Below are 17,107 nucleotides of genomic sequence, written 5' to 3'. Positions count from 1 at the left end.
CTTCATTTGATGAGCAGTGTCTTGCCTTCCTGTACGAGGTGACTTCCTGCACCTGCCTTTCAAACTCAGGAGGAGTTGCTGTCACACTGTTGCATGATGATGCTGGTCACATGAGCCTTGCCTTGTGAAAGCAGGAGCTCCTACCTCCTTTTGAGCTCTTTTAATGGGTACAGAGTGAGCACTGGTGCCTCACATAGGAAACCATGTTGGATCTGTGCAGTGCTGGAGCAGGTGGCCTGGGGAGAGGCAAATACTGCCCGTCAGCTGATGGAAGATAATTTAAGCCTTATGTAAGACAGTCAGCTACAAAGAGCCTGCAGTAACTCCTCTGAACCTCATCTCCAGCTGAATTGCACTTCACCAGCATGGCATATCTCACTGCTGAAGAGTGGAGAGTCAGGTCTCCCTGTACCATTCCTGTTTACCAGCCACTGAAGATGGGGATTACACCAGTGCCCCATCAGCCCTTTCCAGTGTTCAACAAGCTTTTTCATTAGGAAGTTTCTCCTAACTTATGTCTCCATTGCTGTAATGTAAGTTCTTTACTCCTAGTCCTGTTTGCTGTGGAACTGGAAAACTATTTATTTCCTCTTCCTTTACAAGCCTTTTTCCTAATTTAAGATTCTTACTGAGTTGTTTTGTGAGGGATTTTCCTAAATTAAGCATGCCAGTATCTTCTACCCTTCGTGACAGGTCAGGTTTTCTTGTGGATCCTTTACAACATCATTGAGATAGAGTCCTGGAGTTACATTTTGAGTTAGGTACACCACTACTGGAATTTTTAGAGAGATTTCAACTGAAAATATGCAGTTTGTGATTTTGCAAATTTCCTCTAGAATTAATTCAGAGATCCCTAAGAAGAGTGGTAGGTCCTGAGTCCAGTACAGCACAGTATGAATAGCACAGGAAGATTGTACAGTAATGTGGGTAATCCTGTCTGATATGGTTGAAATCAAGTGCATTGTTAATTGTGCATTTGCACATGTACTGGTGTAAAGGAAGACTACAATATACTTGTCCTACTGATAAATCCATCCTGGCTAAGACTACTGTTAACATATCTGCATTAAGAAAAATAAATGTCTCAAGCTACTTTGGAATCATGGATTTGCTTTTAGTGATCTGTGTCATATCTCAATATTGAAAAGTCAGAACTTTCAGTGATCAAAAGAAAGACTCAAGCAAGAGTGAACCTGATCGCTGAAAAACTATTTGTGTATTTTCATATATTAAAAACCATATACCAGAATGCTTAAATTTACAATTGCTTTTCAAAAACCAAGAAGATGCGTAAATGCATTTTTTAAACAGGTTCTATATAATGCAAGTGGATTCCTAGCCAAAAACAGAGATACTCTGCCAGCTGATATAGTACTGCTACTGCGATCATCTGAAAACAACCTGACACGACAGCTGGTAACCCATCCTCTTACAAAAACAGGTACTGTGTTGCGGTAATCTTCTTAGTCTTCTCTAGACTTCATGATGAACACTGCTAGGTTTCATATGACTACTCACTGATGACATTACACACTTTGTGGCTTAACTTTCCAACCCTAGAATCTATACAGAATGGAGCCCCAGCCATCTCAAGCTGCAGGGGAGGGATTGGTCTGGTCAAGTGCCAAGGAAGTGGTAGAGACTTCTTTCAGGGTCCTCTCTTCAGGGTAGGGGAGCAATACAGGGAGTGGAGTGCATCTCTTGAGTTGAGGACTGAACAGAAAAGATCAGGTAAGTTACTGGCCTTTTTTTGGGCATGGCATATATAAATTGCCTGTCTTGTCTCAGTGCAATTTATCTCTAAAGTACTAGAGAATGAAGGTTGGGGCTCTTAACATCTGCTGCAAAGAGTGAGGAGACACTTCTCAACTTATTCAGTCTTTTAGTCCTTTACAGTAGGTGACTGATGGGGTCCAAGTAGTAAGCCCCTTCTCGAGGAGTTCATAAGTTGAGGTGGAGAAATAAGATTGGCTCTACAGAAATTACTCCTAAGCTGCATCTTAGTTGACTATGTTCTTGCACATTGTCCTGCCATTTTAGGGTGATGGGTAAGCCTCCTTACAACCAGTTTGTATTGTATTGTAGGACTTCCTGTGTAATGGCATTGATGCCACACAGTAAGTACTTTACAACTTTACTTCGTTGTACAATTACATGGGAGATGTATTTCTAGCAGATCAGAGAAGCTAAACTGGAAGAGTCTAATGGAAATTTCCCTAAAATGTTATCATAGCTTACAGAAACTAAGGTTTTGGCAAGGCTTCTATTCTTCACAAAGGGAGCTTTGCTCATGGAATGCAAAATTTGGTCTTGAAGTTCTATTTTAATTGAGTGTTCCTGGGAAAGTACAGAGCTCAATGTCCTTGCTTGAACTTTTTGACTTGTTGATATTTGCTAAGATACTAATAATTTTTGTAGAAGCAAAGAAAGGGTCCACATGATCCCAAGAACTGATCCCAAGTTATAATGCTTTGCAAGATAGTTCTGAAGGCTGTTTTGGTCTTCTTGTTAAATATTGTAAAACACTGTGTGTAGCCTTCTGAAACTGACCAAAACCATCCAGCCGTAGCCAACTAAAAGTTGGCTAAAAACTAAAAGTTTTCTGATCTGTTATTCATCTAGAAGCAGTGAAATTGTAGAGGTTTACCTAGAGTTCAGCCTATCTTGCCTATCTCAGGTGTTTCTCTTAGGACAGGAAAAATCTCCTCTGAATGTGCTGCTCTGCACTGAATACAGCAGGGATCCTGTAGACACCTCACTTTCAGATAGCTAGTTAAGTGTGAGCAATCCTCTCTTTTTCCTTCCCACCCTGTGATATTCAGCTGAACCCAAGGGAGGTTTAGCTCTTGATATCATCACATAATACGTGATGCATTAGCTCACCATGCCATATATTTGCAGCTGTTACTCCAACTCTTACCCACCTTTTACTGATAGCAGCTGAGCACAGAGAGATATAGGCTCTCCCAGTGGAGAGTGAGATCGCAGAGGTGTTTTGTTATTAGCAGAAGCAGTGGCAGTGTGCAGCACTGGTTAGGGTTTATCAACACAGAGAGACATGATGGAAAGCTCAGCAGAATTTTCATTATTCGTTTAAAAGACAAATGTGTGTGTAAACCATGCCAGTGCACATAGTCCTTCAAAGTCATAATGAAGGTATTGCTTGATTAAGTATTTCAAGGTCAGAGTCTTAAGACTATATCTGTGCTAGTGAAACCAAACAGAGCTAGTGAACAGTAGCTGAAACACTCCTAAAGGACTGCCCATTCTGATGAATGGGACAGGTTTGGATCATCTCAGTTACTAGCCTCCCAGGAATATCTAGGCACACATCAAGAGAAAGTGCAGGCCAGCAATGGTTTCCAGCAAGCTCTGTGGAAAGAGACAACATTATTTTTAGCAGGGGGTTAAAAGAGTAGTGAAGTATAGAGTTTAGCTGTTTGAGTCCTGCTATGTCACTTGCCCTCAGGTCCAGAGAAGGGTGCTAGCACTTTATTTTTTCAAACTAATATATATGTAGCATTGGAACTATAGTAGTACAATAACATTCTTAGAGTAAAACCACACGGGTACTCTAAGAAGTGTCTTTCTTACCTTCTGCAGCAGTCTGGGGTTTTTTTGTGATCTAGTAGATGACACAGGAGATGAAAAAGAAAAATCATCCCTTTTCATCTTCATGCAACTTCTTCAAAGCTTGCTCCATCCCAAGAGTGAAAGGGGAAACAAGGACATACTCTGAAAAATTCAACAACCTTTCTAATCATATGGTTACACTGGGGACATAAATAAGGTGGTTCAGCATCAGTTTTAGTTTAGATGAGATGTAAACACTTTGCTAGGTTGCTTTTTTCCATCTTCCCATAGGTAATCTGGCACACACTAAAAGCAAAACTACAATCAGTTACCAAATGTGGACCTCCCAGAAAACAATAAGTCATACAAAGGTAAGAAAACTGATTTTGTGATTCTGCATTGAACATTAATTTAAACTAGAAAGGCAATACTAGTTTTGGTATTAAAACCTTAAAACCTTCCTTGGTTTTTCTCCCTCTCCTATTTTCTTTTCTGTTTAGCTGGATATCTTTGTGTTGTGCAATTCATATTCCTTCCGTGAGGTAAAAATCTAACATTTCCCTTCTTTCTGGCTATAGTTTTATAAAAATTTCAGGGGAAAAAAAAATATTATTTCTTAGCTGTATTGTAGCAAAAAGAGAAATTAAAATATTGCTGTGGAGTATAGCCACGTTCCATAGGGAACTACCAAAATAACAGTGATAATGGAATAACTAAAAGGACCTCAGACATTGTCAGGTTATTTGTGGCAGTTATTAGATGCTCTGTTATCAAATTGTGCCCTCTGTGTGTGAACGTTTGTGTATTGTGTAGCAAAGTAATGTAACGTACTGGTGTAATTGATTTGTGCTGTGATCATGCTGTAACTTTTTGCTGCTTAGAATATTTTTTTAATTATTTATGTTCTCTGAGGGGTGCTTTCTTGTGGCATTGGAAGGGCACTACACTAAAAAGTGTAATTTCTTTCTTCATCTCTGTAGAATGAAGCAGGAGATACTGGACATCATCCTAGAGAGACAACCAGCATGAAAACACAGACAGTCGCTTCTTATTTTAGAGTAAGATATCAAAACTTTTTAAAATAGATTTCTAGAGTACAATAAATGCTTATTCTTCTTGATAGTCACTGCTCAGAGGCTGTTGTGAGTCAATCCTTGTGGCTCTTTCAGCAGCTCTCTGGACCTTCCCAAGCACTGGCTGTGATGCTGGTCTTGCAATAGAAAGTAGCTGTGAAGAGCATTCTTTCCTCCAAAGTGGTGCACACAGTTGGTTCACTTGGGATCAGCTCTGAATTTCCAACTCTTATTTAGTCATCTCGCTCAGTAAACCATAAAGTGACTGAGGCAATGTTCATGACGAATTGGATGCAGGACTCAGCGAAATACTAAGTTTGCCAGCGATACTAAACTAGGAGGAGCTGTCAACCCCCTCGAGGGCAGAGAGGCCCTGCAGAGAGACCTCAACAAATTAGAGAGGTGGGCAGTCACTAGCAAAATGAAGTTTAACAAGGGCAAGTGCTGGATTCTTCACCTTAAAGGGGCAACCCTGGTTGTGTGTATAGACTGGGGAACAAGAAGCTGGAGAGCCATGCCACAGAAAGGGACCTGAGGGTTCTGGTCGATGGCAAGTTGAATATGAGTCAGCAGTGCCCTGGTAGCCAGGAGGGCCAACCATGTCCTGGGGGGCATCAGGAAAAGCATCGCCGGCTGGGCAAGGGAGGGGATTGTCCCACTCTGCTCTGCACTTGTGCAGCCTCACCTTGAATACTGTGTGCAGTTTTGGGCACCACAATATCAAAAAGACTTTAAGCTATTAGTGTCCAAAGGAAGGCCATGAGGATGGTGAAGGGTCTGGAGGGGAAGCTGTATGAGTAGCAGCTGAGGTCACTTGGTCTGTTCGGCCTGGAGGAGACTGAGGGGAGACCTCACTGTAGTCTTCAACATCCTCAGGAGGAGAAGAGGAGGGATAGGTACTGATCTCTTCACTCTTGCGACCAGTGACAGGATTCGAGGAAATGGCCTGAAGCTGAGTCAGGAGAGGTTTAGGTTGGATATCAGGAAAAGATTTTTCACCCAGAGGGTGGTTGGGCACTGGCACAGGCTCCCCAGTGAAGTGGTCACAGGACCATCTTTAACAGAGTTCAAGAAGGGTTTGGACAATACTCTCAGGCACAGAGTGTGATTCTTGAGGCATCCTGTGCAGGGCCAGGAGTTGGACTTGATGATCCTTGTGGGTCCCTTCCAACTCAGCATATTCTATGATTCTATGGCTTATAAGAGTTCATTTACATCTATGACAGAACAATAAGGAGCCATATCTCTGTTTAGTAGATACAATTGTCCAGCTTTGTGGACTATGAAGGATAATTTCAGCCTAGGTATCATGGCAGTCCAAAGCTACAAGGAGTTCTAAAGTTCTAGATGGAAAAAATACTGAATCTCATTCAAACCTAATGTCTGTGATTCAGTGCATTATCAGCACATCGAGCATCATAGGCTGCAAATGAGTTAATTATATTTACACTTTTCTGGTACTATTTTCTGTTGCGAAAGTCCTTGCTCAGATCATGCTAGCTAATGCTCTTAAATGAAGATTTAGCTTCAGCCCCACTGGTTTACTCACACACAGAAACCTATCGGTGATTGAGAAAAGCATATGCCACCTCAGACTGTGAGGGAAAAAAATTATCCATTAACGTGTCCTACTTGTTTGTGTTCAATTGGCACACTAGTGATGAAGCTAATTAAGCACTTTGCTGCATGATGCAGCTTCTGTCCAGAATGGAATTGCACATTTTAATAGGAAGCATATGGCTCTTGACGTCCTACACTGGTTTCATGTACCCAACCCACTGCTGAACAGCATTACCTCCTGGCTACTTCTTTCTGTTGAGTCAAGTTGAATCTTGAGGAATGAGTCTATTCATTTGTGTTCTAATAAGATCCTCCCATGAAGCAATTTCGCACAACACCAGTCAAGGTTGTTTACAGCCAGATTCCCCTCAGTTGGCATGGAGAGCTACAAGCTGCATCTCCTCTGCTAGCCTGGTGCCCTGGTGAGGTGGGAAAAATGCAATTTTGTGATTTGCAAAAAAAATGCAAAATTGTGATTTTTTTGTACTTCTAGTTTTGCCCTCCTCAAAAGTTTCCTCTTAGCAGGGCAGCTATAGTATCAGCATCAGTCTATACAGTGAACAGGGTGTGCCAAGATCAGAGCAGTTTAAGCAGCCCTTCTGGGGTGGCCTTCGTTTCCTCCAGTCTAATGAAGGGATTTAAATATTTACTGGCTTGCTGCTGTTCCACTTCCCATCCATAGATGGATGATTTACATCCTGGGTGAAGAAGGGTCCTCAAATAGGTGACAACAAGAAAAAGAAGAAATGGGCTGTAATTACCTATCAAAGCTCCAAGGTAAGCAAATAAGCGTAAGGAGAGTTTCTGTCATATATTGGACATTATGGAAGTTTGTGAGAATGTCCTGAGTGAAATGTGGTACATTTATTTGGAATCAGTGTTTCTCTCAAGTAGAAAATTAGAGATCTTATCAGAGCTAGAATTGTTGTTGGGTAATTTACTTCATGTGCTCTTTAAGTACCAGCTTAATGAAATATAAATGGACATGATTCTGATGCTATGATATAAAATTTCAACTACACATGGACCTATATACAAGTTTTATAAATATCCTGGTGGTAGATCTTTTGTTATTTTTTTTTTTCAGTATTCTCTGATGGATTTGTTATCCAAAATGGTCGTCGGACAGCCTCATTTTGTCAGGTGCATCAAGCCAAACAATGACCGGCAGGCAAACAAGTTTGACAAAGAAAAAGTGTTGGTTCAGCTGCGTTACACAGGAATTCTGGAGACAGCAAGAATTCGAAGACAGGGTTATTCACACCGTATACTATTTGCTAACTTCATAAAAAGGTAACATTGATGTGAAGAAGCTCTTTTCTCTCCTACCATTGCTGTCCAGTATTTTTTAAGCATCAGCAGTGTTTTTAGCATGATTTTTCAAGAAAAAATACAAAGACATTTCCTGTGACGAAGAAGATTGTAATCTGGATGACAAAGACTAGTTCAGGCACGAGATTAGTGTCCTGTTTTGGATGTGTAGGGGAAGATGATGCATCTCAGCATGATTTTTCAGGCTCCCTGTGCATTTCTGTAGGATTTACTTGCTTACAATCTGCACATTTTTTTTCAAAGACTTGAGATTTAGAAGTGTTACACTTCAAATTAAAGCCAAGAATTTGGAGCCACAGCATCCAAAGAGCACCACAATTTCTCTAGCTCCTGGCCTTCAGCACTATGCAGCATCTGCTTGTGTAGGGTAGATGATAACTTGGTATTGCTAGTCTAGGGCTGAAAAGTTCATTAAGTGCATAGTTCTGTTTAAAATATAATTCCTAAGTTTTTTTTTTAATCACTTGTTAAAAAAAGAGTAATGAACTCAGTGTGATTTTATAATTTCTTTAACTATCTCTTCCTCCACCCCAAAAATCTGCATTTCTCTATTACAAGTAAAGATGTGTGAATGGAGGTCAAAACTGGGAAGAATCAAGCAATACCCATTCAGACAGAAGCACTTAAAAGTAACAGAGCACTAGAAGCAGAGAGCTAGTAGCAGAGTGCTGCAGGTGCATGAGAAGAGAGGGGAACAACAAAGGGATGTTTTCATAGCACTGTTTCTGGAAAGAATAATCCTAGGACTGTTGCTGTTTTGGAAGAGTGCAGCATGGGAAAAGATAGTTATCACCACATCAAGATCTGCTATGGCTTTTGGTGACTCTCTTTATTTAAAAAAAATCTTTACTGTTTAGGTAAAAGAGAGGAAAGTAGCAAACATAACGGGGTAGCTCTCTGGAGAGTGTGCCCTTGATTGCAGTGAGGCTGTGCAGATCTCTGGCACTGAGGACATGGCCTTCAAACAAAAAGGGATTTTTATTAAGTATTTGTCTTCTTATTTTGGGTTTGGTTTTTTTAATAGTTGAGTGTTACAGGTAGATCTGAGATAGTGGTGACATTATTTTGTTAGAATAAAAATAAGCCAATTAATTGTGTTTTACAAAAAAAAAAAAAGGGAACTGTAGGTGATAATGGAGGGATCGACATTGTTTCCATTTTATTATTCCATGAGCAAACCGTTGCCATTATTTAAAGCTGATAAACCCAAGGTTTTCAGCCTTTATTTATAAAGGCTGAATAACAAGAAAAAAAGCAGAATGTGCTGTGAGAATGCACACATAATTCATGTAATTTTCTTGAATTAAAAAAAAACAAGATAGATATGGTTAATTTTGTTATGGAGCATTTTGGAAAGTCTTGGAACAAACAAGAATTTTCCTACCCAGCAGCTGAACTGACGTCTTACAGGTAATTTTTATGCATGAGCATCCTGACCTCTTTTCCTAATCAAAATTAATTCTGAGTAATGAGTATGGCAGATTGAATGCTCACAGATAACAGCACTTTTGGACATAACATTTGTTATTTGGACATAACATATATGGAACATAACAGTTCCGAAAGGATCTGCAAAGCTGAATCCAAGGAGATAAAAAGAGCTGCGATGCATCTCACATCATGTTAACTATCTCAAAGGTAGATGGTCTAGCACATGACATAAGATATGAAATTTTCCTTATATTTCTGAATATTAAATAATATAATTTAGGCAGAAAAGCTTTTAAAATATATTTATTTTGCCACTGAAGTCACCTTCACAGAATGCAGAGAGCATGAAAGAACTGGTGCAGTACTGCACTATGGTTGCACACTTTTTAAAACCTTCTGGTGTTGATATAGAATTAAACAACCCTCCAGGGCGTGCAATATGTCACTCATCCACTTTGGATTGAGTTTCTCAGTACTGCATATAAATCACAGCAATTTCTCTCATATGTTGTTTCAGGTTTTTTGGTACTATGTTTTCTTTCATGCAACTGTTTTTATTATTTAAATGTATTTGCATATATTGCTCTTTATTAATCAAATAAAAAATCATGCATTTGTCTTTAGGTATTACCTCATCTGTTATAAAACAAATGATGATCCTCCAGTCAGCCCGGAAACCTGTGCTGCCATCTTGGAAAAAGCCCGCCTTGACAACTGGGTTCTTGGAAAAACTAAAGTAATTTTTTAATATACTGTATCTGCATCATTGCAGTATGCCATTGTTAACTTATTATTTTCAAAAAACCAACTCCTTTTTTCTGGGTATAGTTCCCTGATACCTGGCCGATATCTTCAACCTGTAAAGGGTTAAAATTCTCATCAGCTTTAGTGAGGCCACAATGCAAAAAAGTACGTGACAACAACACTGCTTGCATTTCCTTTCAAAAAATGTTTTAGTATGGATCCCAGTAAGCTTCATCCAAGCTTGTTTTTTTAAGGAAAAGAAGTTATACTTCTTCCCTGTAGCAAACAGACTCACAAAGGGTAAGGAAAAGGTTTTGGCTTTCCAGTTTGAGGCTGCTGTGGCAGACTTTGCTGAGCACTACGAGACGAGACAGCGGGATGACCCCATTTATGTCAAGTGGAAGGAAGACTTCACTTCGAGAGAAACACACATCTGTTCCCATACACTTGCTTTTGGTTCTAGCTCACTAATCTTCCCAGTCTGCCAGAGAGGGACACACACCCACTCCCAGCTGATAGATCTCAGGAGGTCTGACAGAGAAACAGAAGCATAGGACAAGTACTGCATCAAGTCTCTTTATTTGCTACTGTAACAGAAGTGCTAGGAAGGATATTAATAGGGAGATGGATCCTAAACGGTTTGAAATCACCTGAGTGAAAAAGAACTGTTTTTCTGAGACATCTTCCTGGATACGTGGGACAGAAGCCATGAAATTGCCTCCCCCTCAGCCTTTATCTCCCTCTGCTGTCTTAGTGAGGTTAATGGACAACATGCAGTGAAAAGAATCATATCTTGGGATGTGAGATCTATAGCTTATGTTTACTTTAATTAGGGTTAACCTGTATCTGTACCAACAAATGGTCATGATTGGGGGAATTCTGCAAAATAAGCGTAATTATTGTCTTAATTGAACAAGTCTTTCTGCACATTTTATTTTATCCTAATACACACCAGGAATGTATTGGTATCCTTTGTGCTAGACTAGTTTGTCAGGGCTTATATGAGTGTCATTCTTGATAAAAGCAATTTAGTAAATAAACAATGCTTTAGATTTAAAATTGGAAAGTGGAGAGATTGAAGGTTCCAGGTTTGGATCATATTTATGTAACATACATTAGATTTGTGAGGTTAGCAAAACTATCAGCCTCGTGGTTTTGAAAACAGATTTACAGTTAGTTACAGACTGAAGGTTTGCACTGGAACTCAAAAACAGCTTCCCATGAAAACATGATTAAGAAGGGACTGACTAGAGATGCTGAAAGGGGGAGTAAGGTAAACCAATATCCTGAACAATGAAAATGCTATCTCTAACAAGAATGATCCTTTAGGTACTGCAGCTGAAGTGTCTGTTCATCATTTGAAACCAACTTGTAACTCTTGTTGGTGTTAAAGGGATTGAGTGAAAACAAACTTTTGCTTGTTTGCCTACTCTTTTCAAGGTATTCCTCAAATACTATCACGTGGAGCAGCTAAATTTAATGCGGAAGGAGACAGTTGACATGATTATTTTGATTCAAGCTTATGTCAGAGGGTGGCTCGGTTCAAGGAGATACAAAAAGATAAAGGAACAAAGGGAACAAAGTGCTATTAAAATTCAGTCAGGTAACAGCTTTAAAACATTTAACATTTTGCTTAAAGCTAGTGCATGTGTACGGTTGATAGATGAATGTGTATGCTGGATGTGGATTTTGCTCTTTTCCTGCTGTTATATTTGACAAAGTATCTTGTATTTGGTGATATCTGTTCTTATGAAGAAAAATTTCTTTTAACCAGGTTATGACAATTGCTTTACTGAAATTACATTTCTCAATGTTACATTTAAAAGGCAATTTTAAGAATGCAAGGATGTGATTGCCCAGATGATACTGTTATTAATAATATTCTGGCATGCATTGACAAGGTTGTATAATATAATAATGAAAATAAAATGTATTAACTGTCCTAGATAATAAGACCAATTACCCTGTTGATGGAGGCATCAACTGAATTTTTTAATACTTTCAAACATCATCTTATTTTACATTCTGATTCTCCTGTGTTTTGTATTCATCTAATTCATAATAACTTTACTCACCAGAAATGTAGTTTTTATGTAGATTTACTATTCATACTCATTTGCCATGTTTATTGAAAGATAAATGCTGCAAAATATTTATGAATATTTTAATAGAGGTCTGTAATTCCAGACTTTTTTCTATTCTCAGAGGCTTTTTAGTACCTAATGAATTATTTAACTTCTGACATCTCTTTTCAGCTTACAGGGGGTTTGTTGCTCGTAAAGAATACAAAAATGCAAAACATAATAAAAAAGTGGAAGAATACATTACTAGATTTCAAGCAAGTAAGAATTCTTTGCTTTCGTAGCTTATATTGTTGTATACATACACAATATGTTGATCCAGATTCTGACTATGCTGACTATGCTCATTTACATGTTCTGAGTATAGTTTATCTATTACCTGTCTATATACAGTGGTTGAAATGGATGACTGTTTCTGTTATCTGTACCTCAAAGTGGTTTAGAGGCACTTTCCACAGCTGTGGAGTGGGATGCTCAAATGCCACAGCAAGCCTTTTCACTGCTAGTCTAAGATGTTCAAGTATTACAGCTGGTATTGTTGAAACCCATATGACACCATCTGTATAATGTGTGTATTCATGCTGTTCAATTAGGACTAGGTTTTGCCATGTATCAGTAACAGCTATATTTGAGAAGACTGCAATCTGTAGTTTCACTCATGTCTCTTATTCTTTTTTGCCCATCACTTTGTTTCTCTTTTGCAGTGGTAATGACCTTGGGCCCAGATGTATGCTATGAGACATCCCTTTTTCCTTCCTCTACTTTGGTCTCCCCTGTCCCTGCAGAGATGTACCCAAGTCAGATATACCCTAGGCAGCTCTGAAATCAGGAGCTGTACAGCTAGAGAGACGCAGGTTTGAAGGCCAGATTGGATGAGGCCTGGGGAGATCTGGTCTTGTGGAAGGTGTTCCTGCCCATGGCAGGGGGTTGGAACTAGATTATCTTTTAAGGTCCCTTCCAACCCAAAGCATTGTATGATTTTATGATTCTATAAAAACCGCTGGCACAAATCTGCACAGTTTTTTCAATAATTACAAAGGTGACAACCCAAATATGAGCTAGTGCTGCAAGTACCCAGGTTATCTAGATTTTAACTACCTCAGATATGCCTTCATGAGTATATACCACCACCACCAGTGTTGGTTTTAATCATTTTCAGATGCATCTGTTAATTGCACTGAGCCAGTGCTAGTGTGTACTGAAGATCACTTCACTGCAGTTGGTAGAACTTCAATAGTGTAGAAGCATAAAATCCAGTAAAGCACCAAGAATAATTCAACATCTAAAAGTTGTCAATTATATTACGATATTTAGCAAATGCAAAAGTATGAATTTACCATTTTGCTCTGTTGGTATTCCCAATGTTTCTTCTTGCTCACCTTCTTTGTCCCGTCTGCAGTTTCATTTCAGCTTTTTTTCAGTGCATGAGAATCAAGGACAAAATGGAAGTCCATTTTTACTTAGCTCTCTCGGTTCTTCCCCTCCCCCATTTATTTCTAAAGCAATGCAAAACTCCTCTTTCAGTTTAAAAACAAAGCTTAGACAGCTACTATCTCATAGCGAAGTTCTCAGAAAACTTCAAAGATGAACCAGAAACTCTAAAAGTATTCCAAGTGCTTTACAATTTGCACTTTCCTAAGGCCCTGTCACCAAGTTATATGAATGTGTTAAAATAGACTCCTTATGCTCCATTCTCAAGTGAGCCTGACCTTTCCTGTGATGCAAAAGACTCTCAGCACAGTTGGAATAAGAGCTCCCATATCTACCATGTCTGCAGGGTATCTAAAGCACCACTAAGTACTCTATCCCCATACTCTTGGTACTGCATTTGGAATTAAGAGTTCAAGAGAAATACTTTGACAAAACACCGTGTCCTTTTTATTTTACCAGGGATTAGTGGATTTGTGCTGAATCCCTGGAATTGCAGACTTGCCCAAATCACAGCACTGCGGAGACTGTGCCAGCTCCCATTAGGAAATTATTTGCAAGTTCAGAGATTTTTTGAAGCAACATTCTGAATGCAATTCAGTTTCTAAGACACTTCAGTGTAGATGTCTAAATGTGACCTAGGTGTCTAAAATGCTCTTAGAGTCAGTAGAGCCTAGAGTTTGATTCATTTTATTCAAAATCACCAAATGTTCAGCTCATTTGACCCCATATTGATATCTAGTGTCATTTGAGGTGCCCTGGTTATCCTGCCTGGCCTCCAGCTTTATTTCACATTGTTCACCCAACTTTCCCTCTCCAGAAAGTCCCATCTGTCTTGTTCTTTCCGCCAGCTCCATGTAGATGCCTTGGCTATCCTGGAGCACTTCATATGGCACTAGATACCAATGTGCCAGCAACTGCATCAAGGCCCTAGTGACTAGTTAGCACCTACCTGTCTTGGGGAAGGGCCATGTCTGAGTTCTTATTTCTGGTTCAGACCAGAGACTTTAACCTATGCCTCCCACAAAGCACAAGTAGCGAGTTCCTATGCCACAGTGCACCTGGTTACTGTGGAGCTTAGCACATCTTTCATGGTGAGCTTTTTAGTTTTGAATAATGAGTCTTTGCAGAAGGAGCATGAGCTAAGTCTTCTGTAACTACTGGGCTATAAAATTTTCAGTTTTTCTCTGATCTGTTGAATGTTCATCTAATTCCAAGCCTCTGCCAGTTGACAGCCTGGTAATCTCTATAGGCTGATAATCAGGCATTTCCTAGGGAAATAAAAGACAGAGTCAGATCAATTGCCTGAATCAGGCAAAGCAGGTATAAGAAGCTCAGAGTACTGTGTTCTAGAGGCACTTCTATAGCACTATGGTTCTGCTTCATTCTGCATCTTCCTGTATTTTCTCTAGCACGATAAAATATGAGGAAAGACCTTGTTTTTATTCTCGTGTAGAATGGGTACAGCTTTCTAAAATCTCAGAAAAGTTTTGTGGGACATAATAATTTCAGATGAAACATAATCATAATGGGCACTCTGGTCTGTATTTCCTTATTGGCTTTTGTTTAATGCTGTTATCATTTGACTGTCTGAAATGTGTGTGACACCCATTGCTTGTTGTTTTGCATTACAATTTGTATCAGTTGCCAGAGGATACTTACTCAGGAAGAAGAGAAAAGAACTAACCGAGACAAGAAACAAATCAGCAATAATAATTCAGTCTCACTACAGAGGATATAAGGAGAGGAAGATCTTCAAAAGCAGAAGGTAATGTTATTTTCTCTTATGTCACTCAAATGTGTCCCTTTCCAGTAATTACATTGCTGAATAACAACATTGTAAGCTAAGAGTGAAACAAACTAGGGTTATTCTAGATATGTAGGCAGAGGTAATGTACATTTATGTGGAGGTTTTTAATGTCAGTAACCATTTTTATCATCTTTTCAAGCCCAGGGAATAAAGGCATATTTAGGGAAAAGGTCAAGAATATTGTGTTTACCTGTAATGTTAATGGAATCTGTCGATGAGTCTCTTTTTGGAACTAGCTCATCATAAAAATTTTTAGACAAGAGTGAGATGGATGTCTGCAAGGAACTGTTCCTCATCTTAAGCAACTGTTTGAGATCAGCATAGGTGATGACAGAGGTGAACCCCGTTGTCTTGCTCAGATCAAACAGCTTCAAATTAGGTGAAGTGAATCACATTCTAAATATCTCTGCAATGTCTGAATCTCTGAAATGGAGCTAGTAGCACTTTGCTCTTCTCCATCATTTTTTCAGTGATAGGATTTAAATAGGTCGAAACTAGTCCATAGAAGTGGAAAACAGCTGTGAAGGACCTCAGAGACTTCAGCGGGAAGGAACAGGGTGACAGATTTCATCTGGCACTGAAGTTTTATTGATAGTAACAAAGACAGTTTAAGGAATATGTCTTTTAAATATGACCTGGACCTACGCCCAGGATCGCTCTTCTTGCATTCCTAGTGTGACTTGAGACAGTCAAGAATGAATACATTTAGGATTGTGTGTATTTATATATTCTTGAGATGCTAAAAAGTTTATGTCTTATGTTTTTCTTAACATTTAAATTAATTCTTTACTGCTTTATCAGCCCTCACGCTGCCTAGATTGTCTCCCTAGCAATTTTCTGTGAAATTTAACAGGGATGTCCCTTTTCACTTTAAGAGATAATAATGATAATAATGATGATGATGATAACAATAATAATAATAAAAATATAATGTCCCTTTTCACTTTAACAGATAATGATAATAATAACAACAACAATCTTTAATTCCAGCTATATGCACTAAATCTTTCCCATGTTGCAATGTATCAAATTGCCATTTAGTACACAATGACCACCAAAGGTTGTAAAGTTATCGCTATTCTTCATCTCCTTCAGCTATAATTTTTACCCAAAACTCTGTTCCACTCAGGGAATCACTTAGAAAGCAACAAACTGAAAATGCAGCATCCATTAGCAAGAAGGAAAATGATGAAGAACTTCAAGATAATGAGGAAAGTCCAACTGGAGTGAAGAGTGCCCTTCCTAAAACAGAAGAAGAAGCAGCTATCATAGCAGAGGATGAATTATCTGCTGTGGAATTTCTTGAAGCACAACTGCAGCCAGCTCAAAATGATGCATTGGAAGAAGCGGCAACTGAGGAGACTCAAGATAAAACTGATGCAGTCACTGACAGCCGGTGCTCTGAGTACAGTGACACGGGGAATATACAGGAGCAACAGAAAACATCTACTGAAGAAGAGGCAGCTTCTGTGAAGCAGAACCCTGTAGAAGAACATAGTAGTGAGGGTGAAGAACAGGACTCTTTGGAAGAGTTACCCATCAAATCTTCTTTCAAAATCACAGCCAAACCTAGTCCCCGGCAAGATCAAGATAATCAAGACACACTCAGTGCAGATCAGCAAAATCAAGAATCTGCTGTGGTCCAGCCCAGGACCAACAGGGATGTGGAAGGAAACAACCTGAAGCATGAAGCAGTGATGCCTACAGGGTGTAAAGGAATTATAAGAAAAGAGTCACTAAGAAGAGGCTCAGGAAAGCAAGCTGAGGCAGAAAAACAAGGTTCAGAAGACAAAGAGAAGGCGGCAGTGGTTATTCAGAGCAGTTACCGGGGTTACAGAAGGAGGGGACAACTCAGAAAAGAAGGGAAACTACCCTGCAAAAGTCAAGAGAAAACTACAAAGAATCCAACAGAAGCAGTATGCATTCAAAATAACAACCCCCAAAAAATAAAACATAGGGAAAGCACCAGTAGAGAGGCTGAAGACTCTAAGACACTGAAGGGGGACTCAGAGAAAGAGGCTTGTGATTTGGCAGCCTTTTCACGACAGGTAAGAAGCTTGTAAGCAAGGTATGTT

General features: G+C 39.3%; 1 protein-coding gene across 5 annotated transcripts in view; it reads left to right on the top strand.

Annotated features, from left to right (window-relative positions):
- The window catches only part of MYO3A (myosin IIIA), a 119,669-nt gene that overhangs the window by 84,801 nt on the left and 17,761 nt on the right, over positions 1 to 17,107 (top strand). For 2 of the 5 annotated variants that reach the window (XM_027658814.1, XM_027658817.1), the window contains exons 23-32: positions 1,312 to 1,441; positions 1,561 to 1,731; positions 3,865 to 3,944; positions 4,554 to 4,631; positions 7,294 to 7,499; positions 9,594 to 9,705; positions 11,154 to 11,316; positions 11,969 to 12,055; positions 14,867 to 14,990; positions 16,162 to 17,080. In XM_027658814.1, coding sequence (XP_027514615.1) covers positions 1,312 to 1,441; positions 1,561 to 1,731; positions 3,865 to 3,944; positions 4,554 to 4,631; positions 7,294 to 7,499; positions 9,594 to 9,705; positions 11,154 to 11,316; positions 11,969 to 12,055; positions 14,867 to 14,990; positions 16,162 to 17,080 — 2,070 coding nt within the window. Of the gene's footprint in view, positions 1 to 1,311; positions 1,442 to 1,560; positions 1,732 to 3,864; positions 3,945 to 4,073; positions 4,116 to 4,553; positions 4,632 to 7,293; positions 7,500 to 9,593; positions 9,706 to 11,153; positions 11,317 to 11,968; positions 12,056 to 14,866; positions 14,991 to 16,161; positions 17,081 to 17,107 lie in introns of all 5 variants that reach the window. The other 3 variants (XM_027658818.1, XM_027658819.1, XM_027658816.1) reach the window with 2 other exon arrangements.

This window comes from Corapipo altera, unplaced genomic scaffold (genome assembly GCF_003945725.1).
Source record: "Corapipo altera isolate COAL_440 unplaced genomic scaffold, ASM394572v1 63, whole genome shotgun sequence".
NCBI classification, from domain to species: Eukaryota; Metazoa; Chordata; class Aves; order Passeriformes; family Pipridae; genus Corapipo; species Corapipo altera.
This window is presented reverse-complemented; position numbering and strand designations above follow the sequence as displayed.